The sequence below is a fragment of the Struthio camelus genome, chromosome Z, assembly GCF_040807025.1.
Source record: "Struthio camelus isolate bStrCam1 chromosome Z, bStrCam1.hap1, whole genome shotgun sequence".
Lineage (NCBI taxonomy): Eukaryota > Metazoa > Chordata > Aves > Struthioniformes > Struthionidae > Struthio > Struthio camelus.
The window spans coordinates 59899522-59921601 of record NC_090982.1 but is presented as its reverse complement, the minus strand read 5'-3'; the positions used below and the strand labels follow the sequence as shown (position 1 = coordinate 59921601).

At 40.9% G+C, this 22080-nt stretch overlaps 3 protein-coding genes across 7 annotated transcripts in view; all 3 read left to right on the top strand.

The window, feature by feature from the left end:
- The first annotated feature begins 25 nt into the window (after positions 1-25).
- Positions 26-1903, top strand: LOC138064459 (adenylate kinase isoenzyme 6-like). Its single transcript, XM_068927200.1, has 5 exons — positions 26-176; positions 732-824; positions 1165-1223; positions 1308-1453; positions 1609-1903. The coding sequence occupies exons 1-5, from the start codon at positions 149-151 to the stop codon at positions 1796-1798; spliced, it is 516 nt and encodes a 171-aa protein (XP_068783301.1). The 5' UTR covers positions 26-148; the 3' UTR covers positions 1799-1903.
- A 1534-nt stretch (positions 1904-3437) lies between these two features.
- On the top strand, positions 3438-18958 carry LOC138064458 (coiled-coil domain-containing protein 125-like). Of its 4 annotated transcripts, none has more exons than XM_068927197.1 (12): positions 3438-3483; positions 5157-5524; positions 7202-7260; positions 8739-8825; positions 9667-9744; positions 10537-10622; positions 12918-13000; positions 13882-13997; positions 14710-14817; positions 15921-16092; positions 17487-17620; positions 17751-18799. In XM_068927197.1, the coding sequence occupies exons 2-12, from the start codon at positions 5245-5247 to the stop codon at positions 18090-18092; spliced, it is 1545 nt and encodes a 514-aa protein (XP_068783298.1). In that variant the 5' UTR covers positions 3438-3483; positions 5157-5244; the 3' UTR covers positions 18093-18799. The 4 variants fall into 4 exon arrangements, with proteins under 4 accessions (XP_068783298.1, XP_068783297.1, XP_068783299.1 ...); XM_068927196.1 differs by lacking the exon at positions 3438-3483 and adding an exon at positions 3626-3741 and having other exon boundaries at positions 17751-18958; XM_068927198.1 differs by lacking the exon at positions 3438-3483 and adding an exon at positions 3751-3797.
- A 2913-nt stretch (positions 18959-21871) lies between these two features.
- LOC138060881 (zinc finger FYVE domain-containing protein 16-like) overlaps positions 21872-22080 on the top strand; it is a 30151-nt gene continuing 29942 nt past the window's right edge. For both annotated transcript variants that reach the window (XM_068927534.1, XM_068927537.1), the window contains exon 1: positions 21872-21945. The gene's annotated coding sequence lies outside the window, so the exon portion shown is untranslated. The remainder of the gene's footprint in view (positions 21946-22080) is intronic.

Genomic DNA, 22080 nt, shown 5'->3' with positions numbered 1-22080 from the left:
TAGGCGCCCGGAGCGCGCCTGCGCGCCTTCGCGGCCAGCGAGCAGCCGCGGACGGGCCGAGTGACGCCATTGGCGTGCGGCGGCGGCCGGCGGAGGCCCCCTCGCACGTGTCTCCTAGGTGACCAGCGCCGGCTCCCCCGCCGGCAGCATGAGGCGGCCCAACATCCTGCTCACCGGTGCGGCGGGGCGCGGGGGCCGGGCCTGCGGGGCCGGGCTCGCTGCGGGCGACCGCCAATAACGGCGGGCCGGGCCGGGCCGGGCCGGGCCGGGCCCAGAGGGGCTCGGCGGGAAAGGCTGCCTCGCCCGGCCCCTTCCAGGCTGCAACGGGCCGTTGGGGCGGGGAAGGAGCGAGGCTGCCGGTGGCAGCCTCGTGCCGGCTGGGGGCAGCGGGAGATCGGGCTGCTGTACGTGAAAACCTGGGGGGGGTGGGGGGGAGGAAGGGGCTTCTCCTTGTCTGGAGAGAAGTTTGGGTTTTTTAATGAGATAGATCTTACTTTCCATTGCCCTAAGTTAGAATAACGCTTCTGGTATTTTTCCCCATCTTTTTTTATCTGCAGACATTGTTCATGTTTGCTTTTCCTTGTTATGCTGCTTTTTACCCCCTTTTCTTAGGTAAACTTGCTAATACTGATGGAAAAAAACTTCCTGTGTGACTCCTTTTTGCTAGAAAGCTCTTTGAAGGAAACTTCTATGCTGTTCTCTTACTGTTTTATCTGGGTTTTTGTCTTTAGGTACTCCGGGTGTTGGGAAAACCACACTAGGGAAAGAACTTGCATCAAGGGCAGGGCTGACCTATATTAATGTGGGTGATTTGGCAAAAGAAGGTAGGCCATACTAACCAAAATGTCCATCAAAGCACTTAAAATATTTTTGCTTTATATAACTATTCTTGTGTGTATGTTATATAGTAAATTAAAACGCAGTGAATCTATTTATAGAAATATTTTTGGTGGGATGGGTGAAAAAAGCTTTTATGAACTGGTAGCTTATTTTGCATTAAATAATAAATAAGAGACTCATCTTTATATGAACGTTTAAACAGAGAGTTCTTCCCTCTCTAGGATGTCTTCTGTTTACATCCTCTCAAAATAGACATAACAATTTAAATACTTTCGTATCGATTGCCGCTATTTCACAAACTTGAGCAAATTAATTTTGCTGCAGGAGAACTGTATGAAGGTTTTGATGAGGAATATGAATGTCCGATTTTGGATGAAGACAGAGTAAGTTCAACTTCAGAATCTAGCATTTTTATATTTGATTTTCTGTAATTATAAGTAAATTTGCCTGTCTCTTTTTTTCTGTAGGTAATTGATGAACTAGAAGACAAAATGAGTGATGGTGGAGTTATCATTGATTATCATGGCTGTGATTTTTTCCCAGAAAGGTGGTTTCATATAGTATTTGTACTTCGTACAGAAAATTCATTTCTCTATGACAGACTTGAAAGCAGGTATGTCAGTGGAGTAAATACAGCGTAAAGTACTATTGCATAATTTTGTTGGAGATATTTCTAGGGTATAAGTTATTGCTTCTGTATACATTATTTTATGGTTCTCTGCATACACGAGGTAATGGCTAGCTTTCCACGTTGCTCTTGTTTTGTAGGGGCTACAAAGGGAAGAAGCTACAGGACAACCTTCAGTGTGAAATTTTTCAGACTCTTTATGAGGAAGCCGTGTCGTCTTACAGAGAGGAAATTGTACACCAGTTACCCAGCAACACTCCAGAAGACCTAGAGCGAAATTTGGATCAGATTATGCAATGGATTGAGCAATGGATGAAAGACAACAATTGACATCTGGTGGAAAAGTAACTCTGTTAGATCTCTTCCTGGAGGGGCTTAATAAGTGACATTCATAATTATTTAATGGTAAATCGAAATAAATTTCATTGTAGTTTGTTTTGGCTGGGAACTAGAAGAAGTTTCATAATAGCCAAAGTTCTAAGGCTTTGGAACAGCCTCTGAAACGGTGGGTGTTGGCACACAGGAGAACTGACTCTAGAATAGAAATTAAGCAGTGAATGAAAGGATTAGGTGACATGGTTGCCTTTAACAGCAGGAACTGAGCTCAGGAACTGAGGATTCTTTGGAGCTTATGGTTGAAATGAAACCTTTTTATTTCCCCACTAACAAAACTATAAAATTGTAATGACTGATGACAGTTGAGGAGCTTTTGATCGCTAAAGGTTCAATTAGTGTACTGAAAAGGAAACGGTCTGCTTCTGAGTCATTAGACTGCAAATTGCTATATTCCAGTATATTCTTAAACATGTGGAAGCTAATGTAGAGTGGGGGGTTTATTACATAGTTTAAGGTAAGGTATTTAGGGTATTTTGGAGGTAAGAGATTTGACCTAGTGAGAAAGCTCTTTTTGAATGTTTCATAGAACATAAGGAATTATTCATGCTGTAAGGAAACATCAGCTATATCTGCACTGATGTAGAAGAGTAAGAAAGAAGCCTTTTTCTCCTCTGTCTTCCCTGTCACCCATCTCAATCATGGAAAGTATTTATCAAGGTAAACTTCTTAAGGAAGCAGTAGTGCTCTTGTATAGTAACAATCCTCCAGTGACCTAAAACATGGTTACGCTTAAAAGATTGGTAGCCATCTGTTCTAATGGCTTGTAAAGTGTGAGCCCTAGAAGGGCATGTTCTGTGATCCTCCTTCCCTGAACAGAAGGGTTGTAAAACTTTATGAAAGATTCTGTAGAAAGCGCTTGCCAATAGACTTTTATATACTTGAGGTTGAATAGTAAAACTATTTACCTGAAATTTGTATTGTGAAGAGTATAATGTTTACATATTTAAGATTCTATTTGTTGTGTTCCAAATATGGTGTAGAACCTCTTGTGAGAGTTACGGAGGCATATTCAAGTTTCTAGGAGAGTAAATTCTTGTCAAATTTTTGATGCGGTGACATTTGTAAGCGGACTGCAAGCGGAACTGTTGAAAAGCTGAAGTCGCGTTGCAGAATCGGGACCAAATATTGGGGAAATAAATGCACACGTGTCATTATTTAACAGCTATTTTCAGGGTTATTGCTGGAATGGGAAAGCTGGTGGAGGATGAAGTGAGGTAGCATGCAGTCAGCTGGTTGGGAAGTGTCTGCACGACACCAGCTATTGAGAATGTTCTGAAAGTCTTTGACCATGTTTCTGAGAATAAAAAAAGGGGGAAAGGAAAAACGAGTTTCTAAAAGCCGCGTGGGGGTCTTGTATTCTGCCCGCAAAACAGCACTTGCGTACCTCTGCTTAAACCGAAGCCTGGGCCTGTGGTTCCCGAACCGTCCCAATGAAGTGGGGGCCGCCCTTTGCCCAGCGGTTCGCGGCGGGTCTCACAGCGCCGAGGCTCGGCGTGAAGCCGCCGCGGGGCCCGTCGCGCCCCGCCAGCTCGCCGGTGTGGGGCCCGGTGCGGGGCCGCCCCCGGGTACGGCCCGGCCCGTGGGAGGGGCCGGCAGCGGCGCGGCCGGGCGGCGCCCAGGTCGGCCGGGGCCGGGGCCGGGGCGGGCGCGGGCGGTCCGAGGGGCCGGGATGGGCGCGGGCGGCGCCCGGGGGCGGTGTGAGGGGCGGTGCGGGCCGCCCGCCCCCCGGACCGGGGCCGGGGCTGCGCCGGCCGCCCGTGTCCCCGCAGGGCGCCCGCCTCCAGCGTGGCACCTCCCGGCCCGGCAGGAAGGGCGGCGGCCGGCGGGGAGGGGCGGCCGGGCCGGGCCGGGCCGGGGGCGACGTGTGGGGCTGCGAGGTGTGTGTGGGGGGGGGTGAGGTGCGTGTGGGGAAGGCAGGATGTGGGGTGGTGAGGTGAGGTGAGGTGTGGGGCTGTGAGGTGTGTGCGGGGGGTTGAGGTGAGGTGAGGTGTGGGGCTGTGAGGTGAGGTGTGGGGCTGTGAGGTGTGTGCGGGGGGGTGAGGTGAGGTGAGGTGTGGGGCTGTGAGGTGTGGGTGTGGGGCTGTGAGGTGAGGTGTGGGGCTGTGAGGTGTGTGCGGGGGGGTGAGGTGAGGTGTGGGGCTGTGAGGTGTGGGTGTGGGGCTGTGAGGTGAGGTGTGGGGCAGTGAGGTGTGGGTGTGGGGCTGTGAGGTGTGTGGGGGGGTGAGGTGAGGTGTGGGGCTGTGAGGTGTGGGTGTGGGGCTGTGAGGTGTGTGGGGGGGTGAGGTGAGGTGTGGGGCTGTGAGGTGTGGGGCTGTGGGGTGTGTGGGGGGGTGAGGTGAGGTGTGGGGCTGTGGGGTGTGTGGGGGGGTGAGGTGAGGTGAGGGGCTGTGGGGTGTGTGGGGGGTGAGGTGAGGTGTGGGGCTGTGGGGTGTGTGGGGGGGTGAGGTGAGGTGTGGGGCTGTGGGGTGTGTGTGGGGGGTGAGGTGAGGTGTGGGGCTGTGAGGTGTGTGGGGGGGTGAGGTGAGGTGTGGGGCTGTGAGGTGTGGGGCTGTGGGGTGTGTGGGGGGGTGAGGTGAGGTGTGGGGCTGTGAGGTGTGGGGCTGTGGGGTGTGTGGGGGGGTGAGGTGAGGTGTGGGGCTGTGGGGTGTGGGGGTGAGGTGAGGGGCTATGGGGTGTGTGGGGGGGTGAGGTGAGGTGTGGGGCTGTGGGGTGTGTGTGGGGGGTGAGGTGTGGGGCTGTGGGGTGTGTGGGGGGGTGAGGTGAGGTGTGGGGCAGTGAGGTGTGGGTGTGGGGCAATGAGGTGTGGGTGTCGGGGGTGAGGTGAGGTGTGGGGCGGTGAGGTGGAAGGGGGAGGGGCATGTGAGGAAGGCAAGATATGGGGTGGTGAGGTGTGGGGCGGTGAGGTGTGTGTGGGGGGGGGGGGTGAGGTGAGGTGTGGGGCAGTGAGGTGTGCGTGTGGGGGGTGAGGTGCCGGCCTGCTGGCAGGGCCCTGAGCGCTCCTGCTCTCACCAATGTTCCCACGTCGCTGTCCTGCATCGGCTGCTTCTACTTTTATCTCTATCGCGGCTTCCTTTAGTCTTGCCGTCAGGTCACCAGAACAAGTCCTCTAAAGCTAGTGAACAGCTAGTGAGCAGCTGAAAAGTTTAAATGTTTTAATATGTAACACACTGGTACGTGGCAAAGGTGCTGTCTGTGAGCCTGGACACGTACTGGGAGTTTCATGTTAAATGCGTTAGATTTTTCACTTCGATGTTGTTTGGCTGCTTTACTGAAGGATTTTTTTTTTTCCTAGATAAAATATCTATTGTTTTGGAAGAGGCATTGTTTGCAGTAAGTGAATTGAGTGCCATCAATTAAAAAAAAAAAAACAGGAGGAAGAGATGCAGGACACTGAAGAGGATGACATGGCTTGTGGAGACTTGGGGAATGGACTTGGGAGAAGACCTGGAGGTGTCTATGAAGTGGAAGATTTACAAAACTCCTATCTACTAAGATGTAGGAAAGGGTCTGCAAAGATTTGCAGCCCTCTCTTGATAACAAAGAAAGGGGAAGAAAATGACACCGCAGTTCTTCCCTGTTCAAAACGAAACAGTTTTTCTGGTGGATCGTCCAAAAAGCCTGGAGTTGTAGTGACTGGTTGGACCCAACAAAATAGCTGTGGTAAGACTAATTTACAGTTAATTACTCACCATCGTTTTGTAAATCTCTGTTCGCAAAATTGAGCGATTCAGCTACTTCACAAGCAGTTACCAAGTTTAATCCAAACTGTTTGCAAGAACACTTAAAATCGCTGAAACGTTAATTTGCATTATGTTCAGATCTAATACAGTCTTACAGGTTAGCTTTTATAGCCTTAAGGCCTCCTTTTGAGCCGCTGTGTGGCTGGTGTCGCAATAAGCAATACTCCTAGCAATTGAGGCAGAAAAGCGGTCTCTGTTCCTTGCTCGTCCTCCAAAAATATTAGAAGGAGAGGTGGACGTTATGTTAACTTTTTCTGGGTCAATCTGTGGCCATTCTTAGTGTGAAATGGATTTTGCTTCTGAAAGTGCTATTTAGCAAAGAATCCTCTGACAGGGCTGAGGGGGCAGGCAGTTATTTATTCTCCGTATATGTATTTGTGTGTATGTATGTGTGTTAGCATATATATACAGACACAGATATGAAAAGTACGTGTGTGTGTACACACACGCACATATATATATATATACATATATGAAATGGAGTGGGACTGTCCTGTTTGGCTTCCTGGTCTATTTCCCTGAGAACATGTCTAAATCGAGTTCATGGCTAAGTATTTAAAATCTTGTTTGCTATTTAGTTGAAATTTGTGAATTGGCATAGTTCTGAGGTTAAGAAGTCACCCTTATAATCTGCATTGTCTCTGTTCTTTCAACATCGTTGTTCAATTTTTTGTGAAGATAGTGCTGCTGTGAATACAATAAGATACAGGTAGTGCTGTTCATTACAGTTTAACTTTCTGCTTCCCTTTAGGGTTTTTTTAGCCACTTTTAGTGTTTTGACCAAAGTATTTCCATATAATTTGCCTATTTCTCTCTGCTACAGCAATTCCCCACCAGCCTTTCCCCACACTGCAGTGAACTAACCCGTCTAATTATTCTCTTTTGGTTTCAGCAGCATAGGTGAGAAGATGTTACAAGGACAGTGTAATTCCAATTGGCTCCACCGTACTTCTGTCAGTGCTCTGTATGATGCTATCTTAAACCTAGGTCTTTCGCATAGCAGTCTCCATGAAAGCAGGACTTAAGCCCACGTGAATTTGACTTTGATTTAGTAGGAAGCTGCGTGTTAATATAGCTCTGTGATGCTCAGTTTGAGGAAAAATTGTACCAATGGTAACCATTTGTTTAAAGGAGCATTGGATTTTGTGGAATATTCCACCAGTGTCCTTCAGCTGGGTCTCTTGAAAATTGTGCATATTCTAACTGCTGCTAACTACTATCGTGTTGATTTTGATTGTTGAAAAGCTACAATTAAAAAAGGAATATAAAAGATGAAAAGTTTTTTTTGAGACAAGATGGCAATTCTGGATTTTTTTTCTTTATTTTTTAGAAGAAAAACCTAAAATTCTGCTTGGTTTAGATCTCTTTATAACTGATTTTTCTTTTTTCCAGCTTGGCTTCTTTAAATGTGAGAGAACATGTTTCAGTTTACTACTATGCATTTCTTAAATCTGCTTAGTAGCCCCAGAAGAAAACACCCCAAAGATGAAAATTCACCTCTGCATGTTCCCTGTTATCAAGCTAAAGCAAACTTTCATATTTGCTTTTGTACATATTTTATTATCTCATATTTTAGTGTCTCTTATCCATCTTACAGAATCTAATTCTGAAGCGTCAAATGAAGAATTAACGCAACAACTTCGAGAAGCTCTAGAGGTTAGTAACAGCACCCAGTATGCTGTTTCTGAAATCTGCGTTTCGTTCTGATGTAGCAAAGTAGAGCACAACGTTACTTTAGCTAAAGATTTTGGCATGTCCAGAACCTTGCATAGATTCAGGTTCTCTCAAATAGAGCAGTAGTTGGAAATCCCATTAAATTTTAAACCAGGGAGTCACATCATGTGATTCATCTTATCATCTAAGATTTTTAGCAAACAAAAATCTTTTTCTAAAGATGTAGAGACCATTAAAGGGACTGAGCTTTTTTTTCCTAGCAGATTTTCTTTTTTATTAAGCTTTGGGCTTGAAAATCTGGAGTGTAAACCGAGTAGTCTTTTGGGTTTTTTATCTGCTTTTTTATTGAAAGGTAGTTAATGACTCCAACATTTTAGTTTTACTATGAGATAAAGGTGCTGAGGTCAATCCATGCAGAGCTAGCAGGGTAATCTCAGCTGCACGTATGCGCCGTGTTCCTTTACCTCAGGATAGCTGTCTTCATAAGAAGAAGCGCACAGCAAGTTAAAAATGTCCGGGAACCTCACCAAGGTTCAATCAGACAAATTTAATAAATTGCCATTGTATAATATACATCACAAAGAAGAAAAATGTGTGCTGTATTAATATTTACACTGAGAATATTATTACTGTAACATAAAAGTATTGCTACATACATACATACAAAAGTATTGCTACAAACATATTAAAAAAACCCAACATCCTCACCCTTTTCAGCTGAGCACTGTCTATGGAAGATGATAAAATAAATCAATGAGAAAAAGGAGGGAACAAAGCAGTGGCCTCCAGCTTAATTTCATAATGGAATAATTTCACAAGAACATAAAAACAAATATGTTGTAGGAGGAGGAATGGATAAGAGTACTTGGGCTCAGTCCTTTTGGTCTAGTCAGTGCTCTTCAGGAGTTTGACTGCCTTCAACTCCTGTTAGTTTAAGTAATCTCTCTGTAGTTTCCCTTGCCAAAGGAGCTGGGCGTCTGTATCGGGAATCTGAGAAAACGTTCTTTTGTTCCTTTTCTCAAATAACATTTAAGTAAGCAAAACAGGAGAAAATTAAATTTCATAATTGACTGTTCAGAGACTAGTATTGCTTTTATTTGACTGTTGTTAGGCTCTTGTGGCAATGCCGCACAAGATGCTTTGTGGCTTTTTGTGGGTTTTTTTCCTGAGATGAGTAGCTGTTTCTTTAACAAGACAGAGCTGCAATATCTACCAGTTTATTTTGTAAGCACACTTGAAGAGAACAGAAAGAATAATAATTGCCAGTATTCTTCAGTAAGAATGTTGCTCTAGCAGGCAGTTCTAACATTTCTTTGTCACAAGCTGTTACAAAAGATTTATACAAGAGGCAAAGGAGAAGATTGTTGCTTGCAGAGGGCAAAATTGCCTTGCTGTTATGGTTGCGTTTTAACGGGATTGTCTTTGATTTTACTCAGTGTTCCTGTTTTATTTTGCCTCAGGAAGTTGAAGTTTTAAAAGCTGAGCTTGAAGCTTCTCAAAGACAGCTTGAAGGAAAAGATGAAGCCCTTAGAATCCTACAGAGCGTGGTAGGAGTTGTTCTGAAATCTTTTGGTTAGTTAGTGGTAGAGCAAAGAAAACAAAAAGCATCTTCCTGCTGCTTCCTATCAAAAACACCTAAAAACTTAAATGCTTCCCAGGGCTATAATTTGAAGTATTAAATCTGTAGGTGTGTACAGGCTTGACTGTTACGATGTAGTAGTTTTTCTCTGTGGATCCGTTGCAGTTAATTCAAGGAGACCTCAGTGTTGTAGCAAAATCTCATGACTTTATGCTTGAGGGTCTAGCTATTTGATTTAAGGAATGCTGCCCTCTTTGCAGTCCTTTAAATTATGGACTTTCTAATGCTGGCAATTCTGCTGTAAAGCAGAGATGTTTTCAGTTCATTATTCCATCTATCATCTTAGAGGACAGTATGCTTTAAATATTAGGTCAATTTTTCATTCATGGTGTATAGTATTTTTGTTTACTGTCACAATCAATGGTATTGAAACGAATTGATGTTTTTTAACCTACTTGCGTAATCCTTTCGTAGTTCTGCTGGTTTCTACCCTCAGACGTTCATAATAAGCTATGCCCAGGTCAAGCTAAAGTATGTTGTAACAAAGTCTTTTGAGAGTTGGTCTGGTGATGTGGAAAAGCCCTAAAGAAGACATAGTCTCTCTTTAAATTATGCTACGTTTTTTGAATAGAAAAGGCTATGAGATGAAAGCCAAGTTTGTTATGCACTTTAGCTACTTAGCGTCTTGAAATTAGAACCCACTGGTTCTTAGCCAAGAACTTTGACTTACAGTGATATAAAATTGAAAATCTGGCTTTACTTAATTACAGTATTTGATAGACTTGTGGTTTTGTTTTTTTTTTTTACAGGCAATATTTAATAAAGCCACCAGTCATACAAAAGCAATGCTTCAAAAAACCGAGGAAGAAAAGAGAGCTTTAGAAAAGGTAAGGGTAAAAGTATTTTTAAAACCTGTGCAAAAGTTTTCCTTTTTCCATGCAAAATCATAATAGCTTATTGCTCCTAACCTGGTTTAAAATGGAATAAGGAACGGTCATACTGTTTAGTTAAGTCGATTTGGAGCTAAGATTAGTTTTGGATTTTTTGAAAGTATTCTTATTTTTCTTTAGTAGAAAGGGAAAATGTTAATTTATCACTGTTTTGATCTGAATGTTTTCGTCCTCTGCTGTGTACAGATAACACCTGAAAGATCCTAGAGTTCTTTCTGTATTTTCGGTTGTGAGTTTTACAGTGCTTTGTTTATACTGAGTTGCTTTTTTTCCTCAGTATAATTTATTGACCTAGAACTTTCAAACAAGCCTAAGAAAAGAGCGTACCCGATTTTAATAGGGTGGAAGAGGAGGAATAGGAAGAAGGGCACTGAGCTGCTTTGTTAATCTCAGATTTATGTTTTATTTCTTTCTTATGTGGCCTTTCGACAAAACAATAAGGGATGCATTTTAAAAACGGGAAAATATGATAGCATGGGTTTGTTTTTGTCATAAGCCACTGCAACTGTTAGCTTATTCCACATGGTCCAGAATTCATAGACTAGTGATAGGAACCTTTCTGGTGTTTGGTACATTTATTAAAAATAAATAAATAAAAAGTTATAGATTGTTATCACTGTTGGTTGCCCAAATCTCTGTCAGTGCCATACTCGGGACTTACAGTTCACATCTCTTTCTTTCGTCATCAGGCTTGTAATGAGCTGCTGATGATTTGTTTTGCCTCTACAGGAAATAAATACTTTGCAATGGGAAATTGAATTTGATCAGGATAGATTTAAAAATATAGAAGAGACATGGACAGAAAAATATGACAGGTATTTGACTCATTCTATATATCTTTGGAGTTTTTAATTGCATTGAATGCTACATATTATCTTTCTTTTGTTCTCTGTTTCATTTTATCAGATTTTCTATTTTTTCATATTTTCCCATTTTCTTTCTGGATTTGGCAAGAAATATGTAATTGTCCTGCTAGTCACATTTATATGTTTCAATTAAAACTACTAAAAGTAATAATTCTCAATTCTTTAGTGTGTATATAGGTTGGCTTTGGTAGGCTGAGTTTTCAATTCAGTCATATTGCTTTATTATGTTAGCCAGTTGGAACCAGATTGTTCTTATTTGCTTTAAATGGAAATGAGGCGTGGAGGCATAGAAATGCCTCTATGAAAATGGAAAATGAGGCATGGTATGTGCATGCATGTGGAAATATCATTTTCTGGGTGTGTGGGTGGTGTGGGTTTTTTTTTTTGGTTGGGTTTTTTTTTTTTTTTGCGTTGTAGGTATAAGCATGGGTAAAAGGGAATGTTTTTGAGAGAGGTTGGTCAACTGGTTCTTTGTTTAAACGAGTTTTCTGTACTGACAGCAGGTGTTGCCTCGTTAGGCAAGCAGAAGAAGCCAGAGGCACTAAATAAATAATACAATAACAGACTTTGAAAACTGACCAGCAGGCTCCACTTATTTAAAGGTGTAAGTGATCCCTCTGAAGTCTATCCATCAGAGTTGCAGTTATTTTAATGGAGACTTTTATTTAAAATTTTCAAACAGAATCAAGGAATAAGCCAATAATTTAAAATTGTTCACTTGTAAGAAGTTTTTTTTGAAGATATTATTTCTTTTTTACCTGTTAACTTAGTTACAATTGTCAAAGAATACCTTCTGAAAAACCCTTTGGCTCTTCTGAGTTACAAAAGCAGAAAGTGTTGCCGGGTTTTTTTGGAGTAACAAAACTAGTACTAACTGTTGAAAAACAGAGATTGAAACACGGCTCTAGAAAACTACAAGCTACAATAAGTCATGAACTCAATCAAGTTTGCATTTTGATGTCTGAGACAAGATGAGCAGAACGTGTGTTTCCCTTTATTTAATCAAATGAAAATATTTCAGATTACTAGTTAGTTTTAAACAAAACCCTGAAGTAAAGTATGCTGTGTTTACTGACAGCTGAAGATCTATACCAAGAAAAAATGCCATTGCTTCAACATTGAGGATTTTAGATTAACGCTTCCCTATTCAAGAAGGAAATACCTAAATGCCAAGGAAAAATGCATTGTAAATGTATATTGTATGTTCTCATGTTTTAAAGCTTAAAAGTGCAGCTGTTCTCTAGAATGGTATTTAAAGACATAGGAAATTTACTTTCTAAACTTAAGACCAGAGCCGTATTGTCATAGGTTGCTAGCAAGTGTTTCAGGAGTTCGCAATTACAGATTTTATCAACAGTTTCTAAAGGCAATGTGATATTAACCTCATTTCCTGGTTAAGTTCTGAAGTTTTTGGCATTTCTATTTACGTGTGAGTGATTTTTTTTTTTTTAAACATTCTCTTGCAAAACCTTTGAACATACTTTGACGTGTTTAAATTGGTTGTGTGAGGGTGTGGTTTAATTAAAATGGTCAGCCTGTTTGAACAACACGTTATTTGAATTGCAGAGAAACTACAATATGAATGCAGAGATTCTCAAGATTTTCTTCCTGTAGAGCGATCTGCAGAGTGGATAAACTTAGGAGTGACTCGGCAGAAGCCAACGTGGTCTAGCTTTGTTCGTTAGCCTTGACTCAGTGCCAGTCAGACCAAGCCTACACATAGCTAGCCACTCCTGCAGGTGTTTTGTGATCCACACAGTTTTGCCATCTGTATTTTTCATTATTCAGAATATTACATTGTTTCCAGCTGTTTGCCCAGTTGGTTATATTTTAAATACTATTAGCATGATCTCCCATCGAAAAATGCTGACTGTATAAAAGTTAATTCTTATCTAGTTTTTTCAGAAAGCTAATTAGGAGCAGTTTCAAGTTGTTTGTTGACCCCTGACTGGCAGATCTGTGTATAACAATATTAATAGATCGTCAGTATAGATACCGATGTGGAAAAATTTTACAAACTTTTACCTAAAAAATGTTATAAGTGTGGAAATGTATGTCAAGCTGAACACTCAATTTTTTCACTTTTGTTTTTTTTTTTTTTTCTTCAATCATTTCGACAATTCTGATTTTGAATTGCAGAAGCATTAGATGCAGTGTTTTCACAGGCTAATGGCTTCTTTCATTTGAGTGCTATTTTTTAATAATTATTTTAAAGATAACACAGCCTTTCTCTAACTTCTGCAGGATATATTGTGAAAATGCAGCTCTTAAGGAAACATTGAAACTGAGAACAGAAGAAGTTAGAACTCTTAAATCTGAAAATGCAAGTAAGCCACCTCTTAAAATACTGTTTCTCAAGAATAATTGAGAACTGAACTGTGACTACAGCTTTCTGTCAGGATAAGTCTCTCATGTTAATAGCAGTTGGTATCAGCGGATATGCAGGAATCCCCTTTAAATAGATGGATAGTGCCTGTTATCTTTGTCATGTTGTCATTTGAACTAAAAAATTCATAAAACAATAGCAAAAGTTGGGTGTGCATAGCTTAAAGAGTAGATTAAGCCTGAAGGAAATATGCGTCTCTTATCTTATTGGCTTGGTAACGTAGTGGGTGTGAAAGGAAACAACCATTCTGTGTTCCTTAATGTCCTGGAAGGAGGGAACAGTAGGCCAAGCAAGCCACAGAATGCTCCTGCTACAATGAAAATTACCATGAGGTGGCTTTAACATATCCACTTAAAGATTCCAATAGCATAAACTTTGGGATATTTAGCGTGTCAGCTTTAAAATGGAGTTTTTCAAAGTGTAGGCGCTGCAGAGATCTAAGGGGATCAGATGACTCAAGCTCCTTTACCTCATTTTCAGCTTCCACATAGCTTTAAAAAAAGCTGAATTACATAATTATTTTCCTAATATTGTGCTTTTCTAAAAGAGCAACTGTCTTAGTTGTGAGTGAAAAAAGAGGTGGGCGCGTAATACTGAGGAAAAGTAATGTATGAGGTAGTATCTCTGTAAATGGGTCATCTTCTCTAGGAAAACACATAGGGAAAGGCAACTGGGATCTGAGTTTGTAGACGTACATAGTCTCCTCATATCCTCAAATTGATGCTTAAGCCATAAAACTGCTTCATTTAGGTGTAGCTAAACTCAGTAATTAAGAAATCAGAACAGCAAACTTTTCATTATTTTCATTGTTCTATTTCATAGTTTTGAATCAGCAGTGCTTAGAATTTCTTGCAATGCTTGATGTGAAACAACAGAAGATTATTCAGGAAAATATGTCCTGGGATAAAAGTGACCTTACAGATGTTACAGGTCTTGAAGTAAGTATGGAGTCTGTTTTTCATATAAAGATATGTTTATATTCAGAATACATGTTCCTAAATTTTGTTTGTTTAACTGTTTCTTTGGACTTGTTTCTAGCAAATGAAAACATGGCCTTGCGTGCCTGTGAACCAATTTTCTAGTTTTTGATGCTTTGTGACTTCTGTTTTGCAAAGAAAGAGTAGATAGAAGAAGCATCAGGCTGTCTTTCACAAGCCAGCATGTTTATTTTTGTCTTCCTAATATTTTAATTCCTAATTCCCTGCCTACTGCTTTTCTTTAATGAGTGGGAAAACATATTAATGAGGTCTGCGAGGAGTAGCATAAACACGCTGACAATTTTTGCCTTTAGGTTATCTTTTTCCAGTAAATTAGAAGTGATCTCTTTCAGCAAGTTTTTGGTCAGTGGAAAATGCCCTAGTAACCTCACCTACCTGTCGAAGAACATAAGGGGATGACCAAGAATCTATCTTATACGTTGCAAAGTCTTATGTCCTAAACTGCTGTTTGGAAGTCTGTATTCCAAATCTTTGCTCATAAGCTAAAAAGCAGACTGTATGGTATAAAACACTTATTAATGTTTCTGAAAGTGTTCAATCTGGCAAGATCACACAAGATCAGGATGTTTTGTTGGTAGCCTTCTGGCATCTCTTGGATTGTTTTGTGTGTGCAGGTAGTTATTTAACTGGTGATTTGTTTTTGGATTTAAAGCTGGCAGTTCTTGGAGCCTGCACCTGCCGTGCTTCTGGAGGGCAACCTTGTTCCTGTGCTAAAATGTCAGCTGTAACTCGAAAGCAACTTCTTCAGCTCAAGCAAGAGGTAATGCTGCCTGACTTAAATGTAAACAAGCAGAGGGGTGTGTGTGCTCAAAACCAAATAAAGCCAGAAACACCCTACCTGCCGCTTAGGCAAACTAATGTGTTTTAAAACAAAAGTGCTTTTCAGAATATGTAATGTTTGTAATACCGTAACTTTTGCTGATGTAGAACTATAATTATTATATAAAAGAGTTTTACTTGTAAAAAGTTCTTCCTCATTTTTTTTTCTTACTCTCTGTTCCCTTCTACCCATATTTTATTAATATAAAAAATGAATACACTCAAAAGGAGTACTTTTGAAATCTGAGCATCAGCTACCACTGAAAGGGATGGCTTCCTTTCTTTCTTGGCAGTGCGTTCCACCTCCTCGCTTGTGTTGGCATCAGCATTCACAGGGCTGTGCAGTGAGCCAGATCGTGGAGCTGGTCTTGCTGAAAACTATTTACATCACGCTCAATTTAATAAAATGATTTTTAAGCTCTTACAGTTTTGAATTTAGTTAAACATACAGTTTTAGATATTACAGAGTTTTTTTTTTTTTTAATTTTAATTTGTGTTTTACTTTACAAATGTGGTATCCTTTCTCATGATCCTCACGCGGAAGTTCCACTTGAAATTAAGTACTGTTATGTCCCTGTTGTACCAAGGTTATCCCTGATAGGGATACCGTTCTTTTGCTCCTGTGCGTAGGGTCAGTTGGTATGGGATATTCCTGCCCTCTTCTGCCTTTTTGCTCAGGCAGAGATAAATAGCATTACTGGCAGCCAGCTAATGCAGTTTGTAGGTGGGTGCTGTGGTGTGCATGCAGAGAAAGGGAAGGGTAAGGACTTCAATTTCCAGTTCAAAATATATTTTAAGGTAGCAAGAAAGCATTTAATTTGGTTTCCACCACTTCCCTGATTAGATATATTTAACATTTGTCTGGCTTCTCTTCAATTCCCTTTTACCTGCGCAGGCCTGCCTTCACATCCCTATGGTAATCTGATAACATACAAGTTCTGAATTATGTTAATGGCTTCAGCCTGTCTCTTAATATACATTTTAAATCTGCTATTGCTTTCAAATTGCTTAATATACTTCAATTTTTCTCTGAATTATAACCAGATTGAACTTCTAAAGAAGAGAAAAGATGAAGCTTATATAATGGCAGATGCCTTCAGAATTGCATTTGAGCAGCAGCTAATGCAGAGGAAGGACCAGGCCCTGAGGCTTGCAGAAGTGAATAAAATTAAAAAGGAAACAAAATTTATAAGCTGGAGACGTCTGAAAGAGGATGGTAACTGGGCATGTTGTGTAACTGTTAACGGTTGAATAGAGAAGTTAGCTGACAAGTGGCACAGGCAAACTTGCTTGCCGTATCAAATGTATGGCTGTGGCTTGGTTGCTGACTGAGGCTTCTGAAGAGTTAAGAAAAAGGGAACAAAGTTATGTCAACTTGGAAATACGTTAAATAGTGTATCATGTAGCTGAGGAAGTTCTGCTAGAAGCGTCACATATGTGATATAGGAAGTCTGTGTGTAAGTGGGAATGTTACAGTAATCATTATATAAATACTGATGTATGACATCGGAGTTATTAGTCTAGGCTTTTAATGTAGTCTTTTTTTATTACACATTCATGAACTATATTATCTGAGTAGAAACATTTTAGAATAGATAAGCTGTGCTCCAGAATGACAGCGACAACCTGACTATTAACGATGCTTACTATGAAAGCAACGTATAAAAGCTAATGTCCGGGCAAGTTTAACCTGGCCATTTTAGATGCTATGAACAATTTAAATATTTTTGTTTAAAAATTACTTCTATATAAGACTTATGAAAGGTGTATAAATGCAAAGAAGTCTATACTAAGCTTTCACTGAAATGCTGAATACAAATTTTTCTTTTTTTTGTGAGCATTTTTAGTTTTTGATTATATATGTGTCTACATATAGTATATATTTATTATTATAATTGCACTTAGCATGGTCATCTATGAGTTACAAAGCACTCGGAGGAAGAGGAAGAATTGTAATTATCCTTTCCTTTTTCAAGAGCGAGATTAAGAGGAGTACTTTAGTGTTTATGTCACAGTCAAAACCATAGCAGAATTAGGAGTGAAACCCACTTCCAGATATATTGGTGTTAGCCATTGGCCTGGAGGTGCTAGGCTTAGGAGTCTGGTGGTGCCAGGGTGCACCTCAGGAAGTAATACTAAAACAGGATACTTATCTGTTTCCCCTGTACTGGTGTCATTGCTTCCAAGTTTTGTATTCCAATACATCTATTTCATAAGTTGAATGTATTTTAATCTTTTTAGAAATCTTAGAAACTTTTAAACAACTTCTGTCAAAAAATGTTTTTCTCAGTCTACCAAGTATTTAAAAACAGGTTACAAAGAACTGCTATTTCACTAGAGCCAAATTGTATTTTTCATGTAGCAAAAAGAGCTTCTCTCTTTGCCCATATCTGTGAGAAGACTATTTAGTCAATAAGTTATGGTAAGGGTGATGCTGCGTGCAAATTATGATATTATGTACACTAGAAGAAGCTGTGACTTGCATTTTAGAGAAGATAGATCAGAATCCTGTTTCATTTGTGTCTATTTTATCCCAGAGCGGTGTCGTCTTAGGCGATACCGGAGTTCATGTCTGTTGTGTTTCAGACAAAAAATAACTCTCTCTCTTAGGATGTGTCAAGCTGCAAGGAAACAAGAAAAGTCTTGGACAAAAATTATCAGGCCTGCTGTCTTCTGGTGTGGACTGCAGGAAAGTTGAAGAACTAGACAATCCTCAGGAAATCCTTAAGTTGTTAATTGATTTGGTTAGTATTTTTTTAATTGTTGGGCATGAGTACTTAGGGGAAGAGGTGTAATTGCTGACCTACACAGAGTGCTTTGTTCTTAGCTTATAAACTAGTTTCATTGTTTTCTTTCTTTTTTAAATGAATACAGCTAAATGACAAAGAGGAGGCTTTGGCTCATCAGAGAAAAGTTAGCTACATGTTAGCTCGTGCAATGGAGATGAAAGAGGATGCTTCCAAACAAAATAAAGAAAATGACACTCTGAGGAATCATCAATATAAAGCCTTGCAATCCCAAAGGTCAACTGATCTTGTATACACGTGCAGCCAAAACCTCCGTTCTCAAAACAGTATTTATCCAATTTCCAATACAAAAAAATTTGAAAATTCAGTAAAATTGCTTCAAAAATCTCATTCTTGGCCAGAGACTATGCGCTATGAAGAAAATGATTCACATGGAAAAACAGATGAAACTGTTGTGATCTCAATATAGTCATCAGCTGGGATAGTGGTTTTTTTTTTTTTTTTTTAAGATGCTTTGGAAATGCTTAAAAACAAAGACGACTGCAGAAATGGGGCTCTCTTTGTAAAACTTGGAATTAAATGCTAATTAGCACCTAACTTTGATTATCATCTAATAAGAACTAAACGGTAAAACGTATTTTATGAACATTTCTGTTGGAGATATTTCAACACGAATGTGAAAAACAAGTAAGATAATTCTCAAATTGTGTTGTATAGCCTTTTCTGTTTTGATAGTTTCCTCTGGCCCTGAGTGCCTTCTGCTAGGGACAGTCATGACAAGAAATTTTGTCAGAATTGGGAAAATCGCTTAAAATTAATGTAGATCAGTGATTTTTTGCTATAAGGAAACGTTACTCTTTCTCTTTTTTTTCCCCCTTACAAAAACTGATACCCAAAATAAAGTTCACCAAGAAGTTACCAAATTACCTGTATTGTTTTCCATCTTTAGGGTGTACTGAAAAGAAGGTATACATAAAGTATGGAAAGTGCTGTATTATACTGATTTCTGTAGTTCCCTAAAATGACACTAACACTGGACACGTTTCAAAAGACTGTGTATGCAAGAAATAGTAGACAGCAATTGGTAGACTGGAATAGTAGACTGAATTTGAGTGTGATTTCGGAGGTTGACTATTTATATTTTCCATATGACTTTTGATTATTTACTGAGTCATTAAAACAAAAGAAAAATCTTCCTTTAAGGTTAGCTTTTTGCATACAATTCCAAAGACAATTTAGAGCAAGACTTCAGTTTTGTCTTCAGCTTGTTTTGTCTTACTGAAAAAAAAAATCTCCGTTGCTTTACTGTGGATCAAATAATAATATTTGAATGTTAGAAGGTTTTTGCTTCATTTCAGGCTTTTGGTTGTAATATGATGAATTCTACTTCACGAGAGAACTTGTCGAATACCAGAAAATGTGATTTGCTGCTAATCATGGAGTCATTCGTTCACTAGTTTGTGGAGAAGCTAATCGTTCAGTAGTCATTCACTAATCAGTGGAGAAGCTGGAAAACCAACAGCTTGGTTGTTACCAAGCTAGTTATATGTTCACCGATGTTCACTTGGGCATCTTTACCCTGATCTATTTTGGGTACTTAAGGATGCTTGCGAGAAACAGGAATCGGATAAAAAGAAGCACATACTGACTTCTAGCTCGTTTTACCAGATAAGCTATCTGGAATAATTAATAATTTCTGTTCAAGATCTAATGTGAAGATCTTACATGAAGTCCAAATCTTTTTGAGTAGATGGCTCCTAATTTATTGGTAGAAGAGTTAGTAGAATTGTCTGCTTTACAAAGCTGACCACATTAAAGACCCCACAATACCTCAATGTATTTGGGGAATAGTCTTTGTAAGGCTTAGGTATGTTCACACATTTAGATCTGCCTCTCTAACAGAACAAAAAGTGTTCTTCACAGAAAGTAAAGAACAGAACAAAAGTTGAATTCATCTTGGTGTTCAGTCTCATGGGTGCAGATGGATGTTAAGATGCGTTACCAGAGCTGGAGGAGCAGCTTAGGATACCTGCCCAGATTCGTGCCAATTCATCTCGATGCCCTTGTGAGCTACTGTTGCTGTAAGAGACGCGATACATATACGTGGGTAAGTGAAACTCTCTCTGTATGGTATTGGTCTTACTTGCAAAGACGATGCTTTTGACATCAAAGGAAAATTTGCTTGCTCTGAAAACCAGGTCGTAGTATCTTCCATTTTATTACATCTTCAAATTCCATCAAATTTATAAAACTGTCCCTTAATAATTGTTTAAGGAGTATGTTCTCCAGCCTTCACTAAAATCCCCACAGGCATCAGTGAATGATGATACCATAGCTATACAGAGCCTTGAACGATAAACCTTTCTCGGCCTTCCCTCATTCTCCAGAAGTAGTTCTCACGTGGGGAATGGTCTGAGCTCCTTCTCCTTACTGCCTCCCTTGTACGTCCAAGAGGCGGTAGTGCTGCTTACAGGTCGGCTGCAGATACAGAAGTGTGTTGGTTTATGTTTATATCTGGAAAGACAGTCTTGGTTTTCTTTATTTTCAAATGGCTCATTTGGATCATAATCCTGAACTGTGGCAAGTTCTGTGTGCACAAAGGAAGAATACAGGGAGTTCTGCCCTATGTCTGTTTTCAGCCAATTTACTGACGGAATGGATGCGAGCCTTTCAGAGAGAGTTCCCATTCAGTGTGATTGATACAGGGTTGAAGTGTACAAAGAAGCTTCATCTGTGGCTTTTATTCTGAACATCTTCTCGAAGCCTTACTCTGTTCTCCCTTTTCCCCTCTATACCACAGCAAAGAAGAGGTGGGAGGAGTAGACATCGTTGTATACCCATTTTCTTTTTCAGAAGGTTTAGTTGCTGTAAAGTTGCTGATGTTCACATCAAAGCGTATTTTTTTCTTGGATAAGTGCAGTTGCATTAAAGGGAGATGAGTTACATGGCAGAAGATGTGGCAGATGGCATTAATTTTGATCTCAGTGAAACGAGTGGAGAGCAGTGAAAATCTCCATCATTCAGACACCATCTGCTAGATCGCATGACAGCAGTGGAAAGAAAAACTGACTTTTGAAGAAGAGTTTCCATGTTCGTTTTGGACCTCGGAGTCCATTACTTACAGAAAGAGGAAACCCCTCAAAAGATTTTTAGTGGCCTTATTTTTAATTTCGGCAAGATGAGTGACTCTTTCAGGCACAGTGTGTTGATTTATCTGTTGCCTGATCTTTGTTTGCACTCTGTTTTGCTTGTTCATTCATTCATTTTGACTAGTCATCTTGGACTGTAAATTATCAAGGGAAAGGACTACTTTATTATGATGTTTCAAACAGATTCTAGGGCAAAAGAAGTGGCCAAATCGCTAGTGGCCAAATGACCATCCCGCAATGTATTAGTTGATGCTGTGTTTAGTATGTACTGTAACTTTATAATATCTATTCCTTTGGAGAAACAACCTTATTTAATGAAATGGTCACTTCCAGACAGAGCAGACTAGCGTTAAGCTATTTTACGTTTCCCGACCCTTTGCTTTTACCTACTGATTTGCTGACTCTACAGGACAAAAAATTCTGATTACTAAGTCATGTTAACTGGAAAAGTATAACGGTAGTGAATACTTACAAAATACCCAAAAATATACAGCAAATATATATGCCTTAGGTACTTAGAAGCAGCTCGATTATTTGATTTATGCGACTGATTGAGTAAGAAGAGCTTGTCAACAGATTTGGGAAGCTTTTCTCCATACAGATTTTTTTTTTTAAGTAGACGAAACACACATGGTAACTAGGTAATGCCTTACCCGTTTGAAGGATTTTATGTATTGTCATATTGCAATTAAATTATCATGGTGGAGGCCCTTAATATTTGGCCTAGACTTGCTCCATCTCCAGCCAGTTTGCAATTAGGGCGAGTCGTGGTAGCTGTGTTGTGACCCTGCACCTTGCTGAAGGGCAGCTGCGGGTGGGGGGAACCACGCGGAGCTTGCGCTACTTGAAATGACGGATTTCTGATGATCATATAGCACCGTCACAGCCAAAACCCCGGCCTTTCATTCCTTGCGGAGACTTCATCCAAAAAAAAAAAAAAAAAAAAAAAAGTTGAAAAATCTACCGCGCATGCCCGGCTGCGGCGGCCCGGCCCCGGCCCCTCCCCCCGCGGCGGAGAGCTCCTGCGCAGGCGCGGCGTCGAGGTGGGCGGGTGCGGGCACGGCCCTCAGCGGGCTGGGCTGGACTGGGCGGGGCCGGGCGGGAGTAGGGGCCGCGCATGCGCGCGGGGGCGCGAGCGGCTGGAGGCACAAACAAGCGGCGGCGGCCGCCGAGGTGCGCTGCTGCTGAGGCGGCGGCGGGCCCGTGTCCCGCTCCCGGGGCGGGCGGGCCCTCCGGCAGCCTCCGCGGGGCGCCCGGGCCGGCGGGGACCCGCGCGGGCGGAGCGGAGCGGAGCGGAGCGGAGCGGAG

What these genes read in the sequence shown, in the direction of transcription:
- LOC138064459 (XM_068927200.1), top strand. Translation starts at nt 149, where the DNA reads ATGAGGCGGCCCAACATCCTGCTCACCG. An exon ending in GGGTGATTTGGCAAAAGAAG is followed by an intron (nt 825 to 1,164) that starts GTAGGCCATACT and finishes ATTTTGCTGCAG; the next exon opens with GAGAACTGTATGAAGGTTTT. An exon ending in TATGACAGACTTGAAAGCAG is followed by an intron (nt 1,454 to 1,608) that starts GTATGTCAGTGG and finishes CTTGTTTTGTAG; the next exon opens with GGGCTACAAAGGGAAGAAGC.
- LOC138064458 (XM_068927196.1), top strand. Translation starts at nt 5,245, where the DNA reads ATGCAGGACACTGAAGAGGATGACATGGCTTGTGGAGACTTGGGGAAT. An exon ending in TGGACAGAAAAATATGACAG is followed by an intron (nt 10,623 to 12,917) that starts GTATTTGACTCA and finishes TAACTTCTGCAG; the next exon opens with GATATATTGTGAAAATGCAG. An exon ending in CAGATGTTACAGGTCTTGAA is followed by an intron (nt 13,998 to 14,709) that starts GTAAGTATGGAG and finishes TTGGATTTAAAG; the next exon opens with CTGGCAGTTCTTGGAGCCTG.